At 34.2% G+C, this 16,968-nt stretch overlaps 1 protein-coding gene across 1 annotated transcript; it reads left to right on the forward strand.

Moving 5' to 3' along the window:
• Window positions 1–8,321: 8,321 nt before the first annotated feature.
• LOC149580244 (glucan endo-1,3-beta-glucosidase 5-like) lies at window positions 8,322–12,895 on the forward strand. Its single transcript, XM_089790042.1, has 2 exons — window positions 8,322–8,910; window positions 11,237–12,895. The coding sequence occupies exons 1-2, from the start codon at window positions 8,474–8,476 to the stop codon at window positions 12,342–12,344; spliced, it is 1,545 nt and encodes a 514-aa protein (XP_089646168.1). The 5' UTR covers window positions 8,322–8,473; the 3' UTR covers window positions 12,345–12,895.
• Window positions 12,896–16,968: the final 4,073 nt, after the last annotated feature.

The raw sequence follows: 16,968 nt of genomic DNA on the forward strand, positions 1-16,968 counted from the left end.
AAGTATAGGTTACAAGATGAACTATAGCTCAAGGAATAATTCATTATCAATTGGATTTATCCATGCTACTTATAAGATGACTATGGATTGAGAGAAAGTGAGCATGTGTGACATCTTAGAACAATAGTTGATTGAAAAAATAAAGAGGATTAAGAAAGATCAATGCACACCTTTTAGATGTGAGTCTTTGTTAATCCATTTATTCTTCCAAGTGACACATAGATTTCCTAGTATGACTAGTTATGAGTGGAATAATAGAAGATGCACCATGGACTTGGTAACTCAATATTATAGGAAGAAACTAACTGATAGAATAACAAAAGATATAACAAGGATGATAAAGTATTTTCAAATTGAGATGAAGAAAAGTCTCATAATTCCTAAATAAATTGTGGAGAAATACAAAGATAAAATTGTTTTATGGTAGAAAGATGGGTACTTATATGATGAAAGTATAATGAAGTCAGAGATCAATTATACAATAGAGCAGTGAAGAAACAAGTTGACAAGAAGATTGAACAAATGGTTAAGGGTTCTGAAATGACTAAGCAAGAATGGGATGAAGCTAAGAAAATAGTAGCAGAGATGAAAGCTAGTGGATAATAAAATATACTTTTGGTCAAGCCACTTGCAATTAAGGAAATAAAAAGTACACTAGAAACAACAACAACCATAGTAACAATAGAACAAACACCATTAAAAGAAGAGGTAAAGATTACTCATGTGAAGAGCACACCACAAGAATCTACAAGAAGGTCAATGATTACTCCACCATCAATATCAACAAGGAGATCTACTAGAAATTCACCATCTATGATAGATAAAAATTCAACAATGAAGTTAGAGATTAAGCAAGAAAGGTTGGAAGAATCACCAAAGAAGACTAAGAGAGTTAAAGAAATGACACGAGGCCCCAAACCAAAGAGACCTAAACTTGAAATCATAAAGAAAACTAAGAAGAATCACGTGGAGGCAAAGGATGTAGTAGAGAATCCCAAGATGAGAGGGAAAATTGATAAACCACAAGATCAGCCTAGAACACACTTTGGAAAGAAGAGGATGGAACAGAAACCAGAGTTAGAAAGGATAAATAGCATGACCATATTTGATGGGAATCTTGACCAATTAAACAAGTATTATGACAACATGATCCAAACCAAAAGAGACAACTTGAAATTGTAGTGATTAAGTACATGTTGAACTTCAAACAATATATTATCAATTTGCATGGAAGTATGCTAGAAGAACTTTATAACAAATTGAGTACTTCAAGGCTAAGAATAATGGAGGAAGATAAAAGAGAAGTCACAGTGCATAAATTATGTGCAAATAAAAGCGATGACTGGATGCAAATTATAATAAATAAGTTAAATCCACTTTTGAGGAAGAAGATGAGAACAATCAAAATTATGGTAAGACAGTATGAGGAAATTGGAAAAGAAATAGAAGAAGAAGTACATGTAGTACTTAGTGAGCCTAATATTTTGAAGATTGAAGCAAAAGAAACACAAACTAAAACATGACAAGTGAGGATGTAAGTACACAATAATTTGTGAGTGTTGCTACACATTTTGATGTGTACATTGATGGAACACCATTACTATTTTATATTTGACAATCCATTTGATGACCAAACAATATGATGTTGCGAATTTCATAACATGCAATATTTAAGGCTACAACATGACGAGCAAGACAAATATGGTCACCAAGACTGGATTATTTTGTGAGGTGAGAAAACACCTAGTATTCCCTTGCTAACATGGCCACAAGTGAGATTATTTTTACCTTACACCCAACTTTGAGACCCAAGAGCTAGATAAGCTAGTGAAAAAGGAAGAAAATGAGCAAAAGGTCATAGAGGTAGAACAAGAGAAGAAGGGAAAAAAATAGAGAAAACAAAGCAACCTTTAGAGGTAGAGAAAAGGAAAGAAACATAAAAGTAGATGGAGAATAAGTAGAAGGGAGAAGCATCAGATTAGAACCTTGGGGAAGATAAGATAGCAGAGGAGGCAATCAAACAAACACAACTTCAAATTTTGCAAATACCTACCAAAGCAGTGGAAACTGGTAAAGATAGTGCAAGCACATCTAAATATCCATTCGAAGATTTGATTACTAGTATAATGATTGACATTACAAACCAAATTAAGGAAGAAAAGGAATTATATGTTGAATTTGATGAGGCATACAAGAACACCCTTCCATTACTAAAGCAATCGAGGAGAAGGAAAATGAAATTGAGAAGATGATTGAAGAGTTGAAGAATAGTAATGTGAAAATCATTGAGATAGACCAAATAATTAGCAAGTTAAATGATTGAGAGTGTTAGAGCATGATAGAGAAAGAACTTTGAAGAGATTCAACCTATTAAAAGATTACCTAACACCTAAGATGGACCTATTGCAAAGAAAATTGGATACACTTTTAGAGGCCAAGGCATCTTATGAGATATTTTCCTACACTAATCTAGATGTATCTAAGATAGAAACTTATAGACAATGTGTAGTAGTCAATGTTGTAGACTTAGTAAAATCCACTAGGGATGCAGAATTTACAAATATGAAGACCAATTTTGCTAATTGTATTGCACTTTTGGGAACAAATTCACAATGAAGAAGTAAATGAAGGATACAATTTCAACATATAAATAATTTTTGTCTCACCTTTTTCATTGGCATCAAAGGGGGAGAAGTAAATATGAAAATTTATTTATTTTGGGGAGAAGTAAAATAAAACATTAAAGGTATGTACAGTTTATTATGCATATTGTAAGTGGGAGCATCAATATAGACATAGAGTGAGAAAAAGGGGATTATACCATCATATAAAGCTCAATATGATTATGATAATGATCCACACACAAGTTTTGGAATTTTTACATGGCCACAATTTTGCAATTTTAAAGAACTTCACAGATTTTGTTATACTTGGCCAATTTTTCCTTTATATTGTCATTAATGAAAAAGGGGGAGATTGTTGGAAATTTGGATAAGGGTAGTTGTTAGGTTTGTCATTTATGGAAACATAACACATATTTTGAGGTAGCAAAAGTGAGGGATAAGTTTGAAGAAAGAATACTTAGAAATTTGTCTAAGTATAATACTGCTAAACAAGGACCAAACTTATATAGTTTTGTTTGGCGAGTTTCATAGAAGACATATTATGTTATGAAGGCTTAATATATGGTAGTATCAACATTATAGATGATGTGTGCAAGGCCTCTAAATTTTATGATATGATTTGCATGAGTTTTGGGAAGTTTTTCAGTAACAGGTATAACAATGAAAAATATGTATTAGTTAGAAAATCAAGTTTTTGGTTAAGGAGTTATTTTTGACTTGTCAAAATAATTGCTTGAGAATATTGGGCTGATATATTAAAGGTTAACTCTTACATGATGGAATTTAACATGAGGTTTGGTAGCATATTGAAAAGGATAAGGTTAACAGTTCAAAGATTATGGTATAAAGGAAGACCCTTTTGTTTAGCGAAGTAGGCAATTGTATCTTTATGGTATGATCAATATATTACTATATAGATGCAAAATTGATGATATTAGAAGAGCAATGTAGTTGTAAGATGTTTTGTGAAGTGGAACTATGAGGATAAATCAGATATTGAAGATATCAAGATAGTCAAGGTTTTGTATATATTCATATAACTTGTGAAGTTGTATATGCATGTTTGGGTAGTGAGCTCAACTTGTATTTTGTATTGTAATTATAACTCCTAATAGGGTTGAGGCTTCTAACCAAGCCTATTCCTCTCATAAGGACTAATACACTATATGGATGTAATAGACTCCTAATAGGGTCAATATCTTTCACAATAAACTTTTGATCAGTGGATCATTTTGTGGGTACCATCCCCACCAGGTTTTTCCCTTGGCCATGGTTTCCCTAGTTAAAAAATTATGGTGTTATGAGTTTCTTTATGTTATGCATGGTTTTACTTTTTAGTTTACCAATTTATCCAAGTTTAAGATTTGTTTATGATATCCATAATTGGGCAAAAACTAATTTAAAGTGCATAACTGATTCTCCCTCCCCCCCAAGTTATATTAGTACACTTTACTTTCTAAAAAAGTAATCCACTCAATATAGGAAGTGTATATCATTATCATGTAAAGCGAAGGAAAAAAAAAAACACAATAATAATAATAATAATAATAGATCCCAAACACTATTACAAATCTAATAGTTGGAAATTAAAAAGTAAAAAGAAAAAAACTCTAATGTTTGATCTCTGTATACTTGGTGAAAAATCTGATGAAATTGACTACATATATGAAAAGAGCGTTGAAACTCCATTCCAACCCCTATTCAATTTTGATGAACAAGGTTTAGATGAAAAATTTATACCCTTAGGAAGACAAGAAATGACTTCGACCTTTGACTGACATTAAACCTCACAAAATAGAAAAAAAATAAAACCCCACTTGCAAAGAAAGCACTTTCTCATAATCACATTTTTAGCAATATCTTGTTTTTCCAAAAATACCTAAGTTTTCTCAAGATACGACTAGAAAACCACTAATAGGTTTTAAAGGCATGCAAAATTAGCACTATTGACTGGTGGTCCGCATTTATTACTAATGGTTAGGTGGTTGGTGGTTAGACAAGCCTCTACTAGTTACCAATTGGTGGTCAAACTTATCACTAATGGTTAGAGAAAAATTACTAACAATTTGGATAACTACCTCACAAATTTTTTTTTTTTAAATTTACAAATTACGCCTTCATACCTATATGACAAAATGGCCAGGAGTGCAATTTTTCCCCCTAGATGCTCTAATGACTAAAATAGGTAAAATTTTAACTCAAAAAAGGTTAAATTAGCCTTTTAAATTTGATTGAAAGGTTCATCTGGGCCCAAAGCACTCTAAATTTTTGGGTACCCCCTAGAATAAAGAAAGCCCTAGAACTTCAGATCCATTTGTAATTGACCTTGTATGTCCAATTTTAGTAAAATAAGAGGTGATCCTGGCTATCTCAAACCTTTTGGATTTGATCATGAGATCCAAATCATCCAAGATGCACAAAAACCTTGTTGTAAGAAAAAATTGAAAATTGACGAACATGAAGCATCATGTCTGCAACTTTGATACTATGTTAGAATTCAAGATTTGTGAATTCCCACAGGCCCAATAATCACCTGTGCAAATAACCTACCATGTACATCAGAAAATCCTTAATCAATTATAATTGAAGGAAATTAATTAGAATGGATTATTAGAATGAGATAAATCCTTAATAAGGGAGATATAAATAATCTTAATGCAAGCCCTAAAGGATGGATGGATAAAACAAAAGGGTCATTAAAAGCCATAAAATTCTTCTTTACTTCAGATTAAGTAAAAATATTTTAAGGTGACTTTTTTAAATTATCAATAAGATTAAATTAATTAAGTTAAATAATCTTTTTACTTCTAACACTTAGATCTAAAAAGAAGTTAGTCATATGATGCCACATTAGTGCATCGACCTTAACTTTGTGAACAAGTACGAGCCTTGCTTTATTTGGGAGCCTTTTTGACATCTTGGCAAAAATCATCTTGATGTGGTATCATACTTGATGATGTGGCCTTGAACATTATTTATAAGTAGAGGACTTGACAAATTAGCTACTACAAAAAATTGGGAGTGATTTGAAATTTCCACATAAGAGTTTGAGAAGTGTAAAGTTATGGTGCTCAATGGATGGGTTCTCTTCCTTATTCAATCTCAAATTTGGCTTTAGACTAATGAAATTTAGATTTAGGCATGACATTTGTACATCAATATATAATCATTAAGCAATAAAATTTTGTATTATTTGTATATAAATAATATCCAAAAAATAAATTGTTATATAATGTGAGTTTTTTCTATACTTGGATTTAAGACAAAAAGTTAAATCCTAAAATTTAAAAGTTGAGACTTTTAAATTCAATGAACTAAATCTTCAAAACTAAATAAATAAAGAGTTTTTAAGAAACATGAAGTAGATTAGTTTTGTTAAATATCATAAATCAATATATCATTTTATTAAAACCTTGTGCACTATCAAATGCTTGACTTTGCATTAGAACATTGTGCAATGTCAAATGCCTAACTTTGTATTAGAACCTTGTGCAGTGTCAAATGTTTGACTTTGTCTTAGTGAAATCTTCTATTTGATGCTTTGCTCCACTTCTAAAACTATGGAATTTATATTTGTGTGTGGGGGGGTTTGAGATTTGTGCATAGATCTAAATCTATTTCAAAAATCTAAACTTCTTTTACTTTGATATCATGAACATGTTTTACATAGGATCTACTACTTACTCCTAAGAGAATTGATGTTAATATGTACAATTTAGGAGCTTGCTAAAAAATGAGTATTAAGCAGACATGTTGTGATGTCTAAGATGTTGATGTAAAATTATGATGATTCCATGTCATATGATTCCATTGTGGTTCGAAATGAATTAAAGTGTGTTCTTCCATACAACATCCTAACACACAAGTTAACATGTTTTATATTCCAATTAACACAACAATGCTAGGAGTCAATAATGGCCACTGATTTTACAACTTTAAGACCTTCATTTTTTTGTATTTTAAAAAATTAGCATGAATCAATTGCATAATTTACAAATTCCACTTCAAATAAATGATTGAATGGACTAAGAATCATAGTTGATCTTTAGAAATGTGTGCAATAGAATCAAATTTTGTCGAATTTATTTACCAACTTTATATTACAATATACTACTTATAGCTCATTATACTAAATATAACCCCATCACAAGAGAAATTAAGATACAAAACATACACTTTTCAAAATTCTAATATAATTTATAAATTAAAATTATTAAGTAATTTAAAAATCAAATGTATAAAAAGATCATTGTAACCAATGTGTCTTTAAACCTTCTTGTACCTTTTAACTTGTGGTTGAGCTATTTCTTCATTTAGTGGTGTTCTAAGTAGTCCTTATTAGTTGTGATATTCTTTCATTCAATAAAAAAAATCTAAAGAAAAATCTATCATACTAAAAATATATTCTTAAAACTTTTTAGCACTTTGATTATGATAACAATAATTTTAATATTCTTTAAATTACTCAAATTAATATGATTAACAATTTATCTTAAATTTTGCTTCTTTGGAAACACCCATCTCCCTTAGGCCTCTTGCTACTATGGATAGGGGTCGGGAGAGGGCCCCCACCTGCCCCCTCACCCATGGGTTTGCAGGGTGGATCCTTGGGTAAAGTTAGAATGAGAATAGTTCTTTCATTAATCTTCTTCTTATGGTCATTATACATTAAAATATTTTTAAAGCAACACCCTATTTGCAGAGCTTGCACCTTCTAGCCACACAAGCCTTTTTGGATTTCAATGGCCAATTCAACCCACACCGCTAAGTTTTTATCTTGCTAGGCATTATCAACCTTTATCCCTACCTCTAAAGCACAAGATTTTTATCATTTATGAATGCCTAAAACCAATTCATACTCTCCTTTAGGCCAATCTTTTAGATAGAGTACTCCTTTTATAATGCTCTGTAATGTAGTTTGTCAACCTCAAGCCCCAATGCTATAGTAATCTTCTTCTAATCATTATATATTTAAAAATTTATATGTTATTTGACACTATGAAATATATTTATTAATAGTTCTAATTTTTTATTTTACATATATATTATTTTAATTTTATACCATGTAATATTTGTCATATAATATTTGTGACTAACTATAAAATTTATTCAATTGTAATGATAACAATAATGATATTTTATTTTAGATTTTATTCATAATTTAATGTATTATATTTTTTTAATTTTTTATAAAGATAATCTAAATCCTTTATCAAATTAAAATTATACAATTAAATTAACAATCCCTTCCCCAAAAAGATATGCTTGATCGATAGGTAGATAAATAGATAGATGTTTTCTGCTCGTAGCTATACAGCCACGAAAATGCACTTGCTTTACATTGCTTTTTTTAACTTTTCTAAAAATTGACCAAGTCCTCTCCTTCGTAAGGAAGTGCATTTTCGTGGCTCTATAGACGTTGCCATGTTTTCTTAACGAAATCTAGCTAAGGGAGAAATGATACTGCTTGATAGATAAATAGATGTTTTCTTAACAGAGTGTACTTTCAAGGGAGAAACAACAATTGCATACCCAGACCCCAACAAAAAGGTACACCTACGTTAGAAAAAGTATAATAACCTTTTTTAATCAACTAATCAGAAGTTTGATCCCCTTGTTAAAGGTTAAGTTTGCCCGAAAGTTTATTCCTAAAATACAGGAGCCTGTCATTCAATTTTAAAAATAACATTTTAAATTAAACGTGCAGTTGGATCCAATATCCAACGCAAAGGTGGTGAATCATTTTCATTGAAAGAGACTTTGCACACAACCAAAGCAAAGCAGCGAAGACATCATGTCAAACAGGCACAGAATCCACCTTTCTTTAACCCCTCTTAAACGCATTGAGAATGAGATACTCACCAGGCAGCATAAACTGCAATATACACACTAAAATTTCTATATTAACTGCATACAAAGAGAAGACCTGGACTGCAATGGTGAAGTTGGTACACATTGCAAGAACGCTGGTATTGTTAACATGGCTCATCTGGGTCTGTTCCAGTGTGAAGGCAGTAGACCTTGGCGTCAACTGGGGCACTATATCAGCACATAGACTCCCTCCTCCTGTTGTTGTGAGGCTTCTAAGGGCCAATAATATTATGAAGGTGAAGATTTTTGATGCAGATCCCCTGGTTTTGGAGGCTCTTTTGGGCTCTGATATTCAGGTTATGGTGGGCATTCCAAATGACATGCTGAGGCTTATGAGCGTCTCTTCGGCAGCTGCAGACATGTGGGTTCATGATAATGTCACTAGATATGCCTTCAGAGGGGGCGTTGATATTAGGTAAAGATTTAAAGATTTGCTCTCAATGGATGTTTCTGATTGATTGGTTTTCAAGAACTAGAGTTTTCGGTCCTTTTTCAAGAATTTGTCATCTTTATGTATCATGTTGTGATTAGCGCTGAAAGCTAATGATATGGATCCCAGATTTTAAGACAGCGAGGGGAAAAACAGACCATTAGATGTTTAGTATAGATGTTGAACTTGGTATTCAGGTAAACAGGAATGCTGTTGCTCCTTGATCTAGGATCTTTCTTTTTTGGATTCAGCACATTGAGAAAGTTACCTATTTTTATGACCCATGTCAGGACTCAGAACACGCCATGTTGATTTGTTTGGTCCTATTTCACCCCCTTCCATAAACTTATATTGGAGCTCAGGTGTCCATTAACATACACTATTTAATGAGATTGAGGGTATTCATCTTTCGTTCTGGTCATGCTATTATCTGAGACAATCGTGCATTCTTTAAGAATCAAGTGTTACTCTATTATTGACATAGGGCCTCTTTTACATTAAATTTATTATATGTTCAGTCATCGTTTACAAGCAGTTGTAACGGTTGTTGCGGGCTATGTTGACACATATATACATGGGAGTACATTCTGTCAAATTTTAGTAATTTTGATTGCTGGAGTCTCCATGTTGGCTTGAAGATTTTTTTGTTTTCCTTCTAAATTTTTAGTTGATGAAGGACGGGATTCAAACGGTAACTCATGCTTCTGTGGATGCCAAAGTTTAAAACGCAGATATGAACAGATTCTCCGCCGTAGGCAATGGGCATGCCTGAGGTAGCCTTCCCGATGACTTAGAAGTTACACCTAATTCTGGATAGCATTCCCGTAGCCCTCTGTGAATGCCCACTATGCTGACCTCTACGCACACTAAAAGAGGATATAACCTACTTGTCAGGAAAGGGCACTGGAAAGTGCCTTAGTAGCCTCAAGGTTAAGGCATTGTAGAATTAAAAACACCAAGGTTTTTGGTCTGCGGAAGTTTTGATTTGTATACTAAAAGGTGGAGAAATGTGTGTTTGTGTTGGGGACACAAGTACAGTCTGGCAGGGGATAGCTAGGGTATGCGCAATCCACGCTCTACGCACGGTTGGGTGTGGAGGTTGGAAGGGCCAAGCCCTTGCTTTGCAATGGATTCTATGCTTTTGATGTAGCTCAATTTGCAATAACTTGCATCACTTTATTAGATTTGCGTTAGTATTGGTGCATCTGTTTCCATTTTAAGCCCTAGACATGAATTCTCTTTTTACTAAATGCAGCAACAATATCAAATCGAATTTGGTTTTACATGGCTGCTGATCTGGAATAGATGGAGGATTACCCTATCAGATATATTTGCATGGGTCAGACATTCCGGCCGTTTGATTTATAAAATCTGCAGGATTATCTGTAGCTTTGATTTATAAAATCTGCAGGATTATCTGTAGCTTGTTGAAAGTGGACACACGAGATGTTAAATGGAACTCAATAAAGTGATTGGGGAATGGGAAGTTTAGTTGTCTAACTACAGACACAATCGCCCAAAGAATCTCGTGAATATGGTTGCATTCTTGAACTCAGTTTACCAGGTTTATGCGGTTTTCTTTAAATATGAAATCTAAATGCCTTTAATGCAGAGCATGCGTTTGAAGATTATACTCAGAATTGGACATCAACATCGAAACAGGAATTTCCAACGAATGTTGAAATCATTTTGCCATTGTGAAGTGATTTGGAGGCCAATGCATCTAGATTTTTCTCAAGATCATTTATTACTTTTTTCGAACTATCAAATTCCCTTTCGCATTAGTTTGGAGATTACCTCATTTAGCTTGAAGTATAAATGAAGTTCTACAGTTCTCTTAGGACAAACACATCTGTCTATTCTGACCATGATATGCTAGCAGATGTGTATATTTTTATAATGTTTACTTTATTACGAGATTGGTAGAAGATTGAATGTTTGTAGGATATTTTATCAAGATGTGTTGCTTATTTTGGGATTCAAGAGGGCAATTTGCTCGTTAACCCTCCTCCCACCCTTTAAGTTGCAACAAATAAACATGCATTTCCTTTACCTATGACACTGTCTTGTTTCCTTCTCAGTAAGACCTGTAATCTTTCTGATTGGCTTGAATACTGGACTTGCTTACTAGGGACCGTGATCAGTGTTCACAATAAACCAAGTAGGCAATTGTTACACTATAGTGAGTAAAAAATTGTCAAGTCTTCAAGCAAATAACTTCTAAAACTTGCTTTTAATCAATTTTAAAAAAAAAATATTTTCAAGTTTCTATTGCATACTGATTCGTTGGTTCTTGAATGCATGCGTACAGGTATGTTGCAGTTGGTAATGAACCATTTCTTTCGAGTTACCAAGGGAAATTTCAATCATTTGTAGTTCCTGCTGTAATCAATGTACAACAGGCTCTTCTAAAGGTGAATCTTGCAGGCTTGGTGAAAGTTGTGGTTCCATGCAATGCAGATGCCTACCAGTCTGACTTACCTTCCCAAGGAGCCTTCAGGCCAGATGTGAGTCCAGTTATGGTTCAGCTTGTCTCCTTTCTTAGCAAGAATGGATCTCCTTTTGTCATTAACATTTACCCCTTCTTAAGTCTCTATGGGAATGCAGATTTTCCAGCAGACTATGCTTTTTTTGATAACAGTACTCATCCGGTGGTTGATGGGCAGAATGTTTATACTAATGCCTTCGATGGAAATTTTGACACCCTTGTGGCAGCCTTAGATAGAATTGGCTTTGGTCAAATTCCAATCGTTGTTGGAGAAATTGGATGGCCGAGTGATGGGACCATTGCTGCAAATATCAGCAATGCAAAAAGATTCAACCAAGGATTGGTGGACCATGTACTAAGCAACAAGGGAACACCTCTCAGACCTGGTGTTCCCCCAATTGAAGTATATCTATTTGGTCTTCTGGATGAGGGTCAAAAGAGTGTCATGCCGGGGAATTTTGAAAGGCATTGGGGTATCTATACCTTTGATGGCCAGGCTAAATACCACCTTGAGTTGGGCCAAGGATCCAAAGGTCTGGTGAATGCTGCAAATGTTCCATACCTTCCTTCTAGATGGTGTGTTGCAAATGCCAACCGCGATATGTCCAGTGCATCAAACTATGTACAACTTGCATGCTCAACTGTTGATTGCACAAAATTGCTTTATGGAGGCTCATGCAATGGAATTGGAGAAATAGGCAATGTCTCTTACGCATTCAACAGCTACTACCAACAACAGAATCAAGCAGAAGAAAGCTGCTATTTTAATGGGCTTGGAATGATAACATTTGTGGATCCCTCAATTGGTGATTGCCGCTTCCTCATTGGGATTAGGGACTCCTCTGCCACTACTCTATATTCAAGTTCAAGAATCTTTCTGGCATTTGAGTGGATGCTTCTAATGTGTTTATTGACCTGTACTTGTCTATGATCTCCACATATCTCCATTTTGTAGCAAGTATGCATCCTAAGATTTCATTCTCTTTCTTGAAGTTACAAAGCACTCAAACAAGAAACTACCTATTAGACATACTAAAGATAAGGCCATAGTTCTAACTTCAAAATGGGGTTTACTCCTGTTTGATTAAACAAAACCTGTAAGCTGCTTCAAATTCCCCAGCATTTGACAAAAGTTGTGCGCGAGTGCAAGAACTCCTTAGCACTCTAATATGAGTAGTCTCAATATGAATTTTTTTGTAGTAGTATATTTGTCCACATCATCGGGATTGTCTCACAGGCACCCATATACTGAAGTCTTTCAATATGACAACACTCTTGTTGGCAAGTTCATCTTTCATTATTTACCTTTAGCAAGAATTTGTTCCTTTGTCACTCGGGTAATACATCTCTCTCCATAGTGCTGCAAATGAAAGGTCCTATGGATACTAAGTGTTCAAAGGACATTTTGCCATTGGAAGGTATTCTTTACAAATTAAATGAATGGATTTGTTCCAATTCTTTGGAATGTACTCAATTCTGCAATTCTTTGATTTTATGGTCAATTCTTTGTATTGTATTCTCTGGCTACTGGATTTCAATCTGTTAGTTAAAGAACTATAACAGAGATTCATGATTTTTTTTAAAATATAGAATATAAGGGTTCTATTGGGCTCCTCGCCCTTGAATAGAAACTATATTGTAACAATACCAAAATTCACCATTTCAAAACAACTACAGGACTAAATCCCCATAAGCCTGGAGGTTAGCAGAAGGCAGGACCAAGAGGAATTCAAGAACTATCAAAAAAGACCAAAAAGCACCAGAGACCACAGAGCAAAAAGTATCGAGCAAAACCTCCCCACCAGCAAGGATGAAGAAACAAAAGACAGGTGAAAAAGGAAGATGTATCACCAAGTTCAGTTTGTCTGGGCTCCTGGTCTCCTCAGTGCCACCATCCCTCCATACTGGCCAGTGGTCGGAATACAAGGATATTCATTTTGCTCTTGATAGGACAATCAATAAGCCAAATCTTTTTAACTAAAGAAAAGTGAATATAAAGTGATCACTAAATAGCATTCATTATCAAGGTATTTTGCTGGTACGCCCTCATTTGGTGTTATGTAATCTAGATTGCTGCTATTCACCCCATTAAATATGTACAGGAATGCCAAATGAAACTCAGATTATTTGAATTTCGACAACAGTTTTCAAAGGTCAAGCAGTATCCCAATTCTTCCAGGGAAGAAGGAAAATCTTACTTCAATCCAGTGAGTTGGTGACGGGTCAGCAAAACTTCTAAGCATGTATACAAGAAATGCACTTAAGAAGTAATCTGAACCAGATATGCCAAAAAGGAGAAATGAAAAAATAAATTCAGACAAGTTTGAGGATAAATTAAATAGCTCAATAACATCTTAACAAAGATTACACTGATCTAGTTTCAACCATTTGGTGCCTACTTCGTTTCCACCACTTGTAACCATTGAAGTTAATAAAAAGTTAGTCACGACATTACAGCTGGTAGTAAACTGGTGTTATTTGCATATTATGCACCAATTCAATCATGAAATCAGAGTCCTTACCACAGAAAAAAGTAAATAATATGAGTTGCATCCTATGGGGTACAATTTTAATTAGGTGTCTTGAATAGCATGTAAGTTCTGAAGGTGTATATGGGGCCACCAAAATGCACTCTCCATAATGTATAAATATAAAGAATACCTAGCAAAAGACATGCATTTTAGTAGCCCCATAGTCATTTCTGTTCTTGGCTTCAATAGTTTCTAGCATGAGTCAATTTATGTTGCGTACTTTCTTGAATTAACAACTTATATAAATGCCAAATATTATGTATTCAGCCACTCTGATAGTTGTCTCTGTCAATAATATGATCTTATAAAAGGTTAAAAGGCATAATTTCACAGCCTCTTTTTTGGTTAAAACAATCAGTTGAAAATTAAATTAAAAGTTGATTGCAAAGGAGTGGTATTTTGTTGGTACTTCCCTGTGAAGTGAACAGGTTCTAAATGATGCTCATTTCTATATTCAGTCTTCCATTGTAGTTTTTTTTTCAATTAAGATCTTTGTTTTTTATTACGTAAATTGGGACTTTGAAGTAACCTGATCCCTTTTACAAGGGAGAGAGATTAAAATTGTGCCCAGCTGAACACGAAACAAAAGCAAGAAACAAAACAATCAATGACGCAATCGACACCAAAAGAAAACAAACCAGCCTGAATTCAGGGTAGTTTCAAAAAATAATCCGAAGCTCTTTGCTTTGCAATGGTAGGATACTTGTACCCATTAAGATCTTTGTCAATAAGAATATTTGTATGTAAATATAACTAGGGCTTCTTCTCAAAAAGAGTGGAGTTAAAGTACTCGCAGATGGTGTGGAGCAAAAACACTCTTCCTCGTACTCAAAGGCAAGCAGGCAATCTCTGATGACCTAATCGAGGTGGTTTGTGGTATGAGTTTGGGGAGGCTCTTCCCATGTCATCACTGTGTTGCATGGAGTGCCTAGTTCTAGTGAAGAAGGGAGGATGCTGAAATCAACTGAGAAAATTAGCCCTTTGCTCCTTTCTTAAGGTCAAGGGAGGCTATCAATATTGGGAATCAAGGAAAAAAAGTGTTGCAAGGTTCCTTACAAACAGGTTGTTTGGTGCTTCTTGGAGTGTTTTTCAAACCATCTTGAACAAACTGGTTTTCTAGTCCTCGGGCAGTTGACATATCTCTCAGCTTCTGCCCTTTGGGTTGGTACTGATGGTTTGCTTACACTTTGCCGCATTAGATTGATTGTCCTCTGTTTATGCTTTGTGGTATATGGTTAAAAAATTGTACCTTGTACCCTTTATTAAAATCAAGAATAAAGTTAGTGTAATGTTTTTTTCCAACCAATTGAACTTAAAGTAAAAAATCTTCATTTGATTTTGAATTTTTTAATCCTAGGTAAAAATCTTTCAAATGGGTTTTGAATTTTGAATTTTTTTTTATCATTTAACTAATTTATATAAATATGTAAGACTTGATTTTGTACTTGATTTTAGGCCAAATTCAGAGAAAAATAAAACTTCTTCCACTTTAAAAACTAGATTATGTAAAACAAAACTCTACAATGTACAAAGAACGGGGGATGCCTTATATAAAGCTGAAGATGCTTTTGTAAAGAATATACTGCCAAAATGATCCTAACGATATATTATCAGATTTATACTATGCTACTAAAGCAAAACGCAGCAGCAAGAATATTATTTCAAAACACATTTTTACACAACTTAAGACGTCATTTGACAGATTCATGAAAAGTTTCCACGGTCTATCATGTTCAATATATTTGATCTGAAACGTTGCCACAAAAAAATCAACGTAACCTAATCCAGAAGCAAACATATTGATTCACCATTTAGCATCCAGAAATGATGAGGTTTTATTCTGTTTTAAGTATCGGAGTTAAAATACCAGCATATGGCATCTAAATTACAACAATCTAAAGTAAAAAGCAGAAGATAAAAACCTTACAGTAGATACCTACAGCTAGAGAAAAGGCATCCTAAAAAGAACAAGCAAAGCCGGACGAAAATCTGTATAACTGGCAAGATATTAAGTAGTTTGCATGCCATGTCTTTGTCAAAATGCCTGGAAACTTGTAGGTGTTCACTAGACTTCATACTATGCAAATGCCCATTGTGATTAAAAAGAAACTTGGAAAAACGATTAGTAAGGGCACGTTTGGGGAATAAGAATTTGTTCTCTGTTTGGTTAGAAAAAATAGAAATTGAAATTTGAGTAGACGAACAATGTCTGTAAAGCAAAGAAGCGCAGGTGTGGTGGCTCTACTTAATATTTATCCAAGCACGCAGGCAGTGGAGGCGATCGACTCCTAAGCCCGACTGCCATTATTTGGATCACGGGGCTCATCTTCACACGCTGCCATCAGACATCCAGGTGGACATTGTCTGTGCGCACCCAAGGCATCCACTCCAACTCAAAGGGTTCATCTGTTCAAAACAGACCGAACTGAGATTTGAGGTCAGCATTCAGACATTGAGATACGATTGTAATTAGATTTGAAGGGTCGTAAGAATGAAACTCGGTGGTACAACACTTCATAAGAAGTTCTTAAAATAAAAAGTTTTGTCTGTTTGGTACGAATTTTGAAATCAGATTTGAAGGGTTGTAAGACTGAAATACCGTGGCTGTAAGATCAGATTTTAAGGGTTGTAAGATCAAAGCAAGTTGCATTGGGGAATGCTGCAAGAAAGCTTAGACTTGTTTTATGTTAAACTTGACAAGCTTTAAGGGTCCGTTTGGCTGCGGGAATAGGAATACGTATTCTAGAATAGAAAATGGGGCTACGTATTGTTCTCTGTTTGGTTCAGCCAAAATTTGATGGGAATTGGCAGAGCCTAAAATTTATGTTTTTTAAAATAAATAAAAGTGGAATAAGAATATGTACTCCAATAACACTTTTTTGGGTGGAATTGCAAAACCCCATTTTTGGGCCAAAATTGGAATATGTATTCCTACTTTATTTCGTATTCCAATTCTATTTTGGTGCATCCAAACGAGGAATTCAATTTTTTTGGAATGTACATACACTTATTCCGCTTGTATTC

Source organism: Cupressus sempervirens, chromosome 1 (assembly GCF_028749045.1).
Source record: "Cupressus sempervirens isolate cs-2001-9-10 chromosome 1, ASM2874904v1, whole genome shotgun sequence".
Lineage (NCBI taxonomy): Eukaryota > Viridiplantae > Streptophyta > Pinopsida > Cupressales > Cupressaceae > Cupressus > Cupressus sempervirens.

Bases quoted from the DNA above. Each gene is read 5' to 3' on its own strand.
- LOC149580244 (XM_089790042.1), top strand. From the start codon at position 8,474: ATGAGATACTCACCAGGCAGCATAAACTGCAATATACACACTAAAATT. The intron at 8,911-11,236 runs GTAAAGATTTAA...GCATGCGTACAG, and splicing joins AGAGGGGGCGTTGATATTAG to GTATGTTGCAGTTGGTAATG.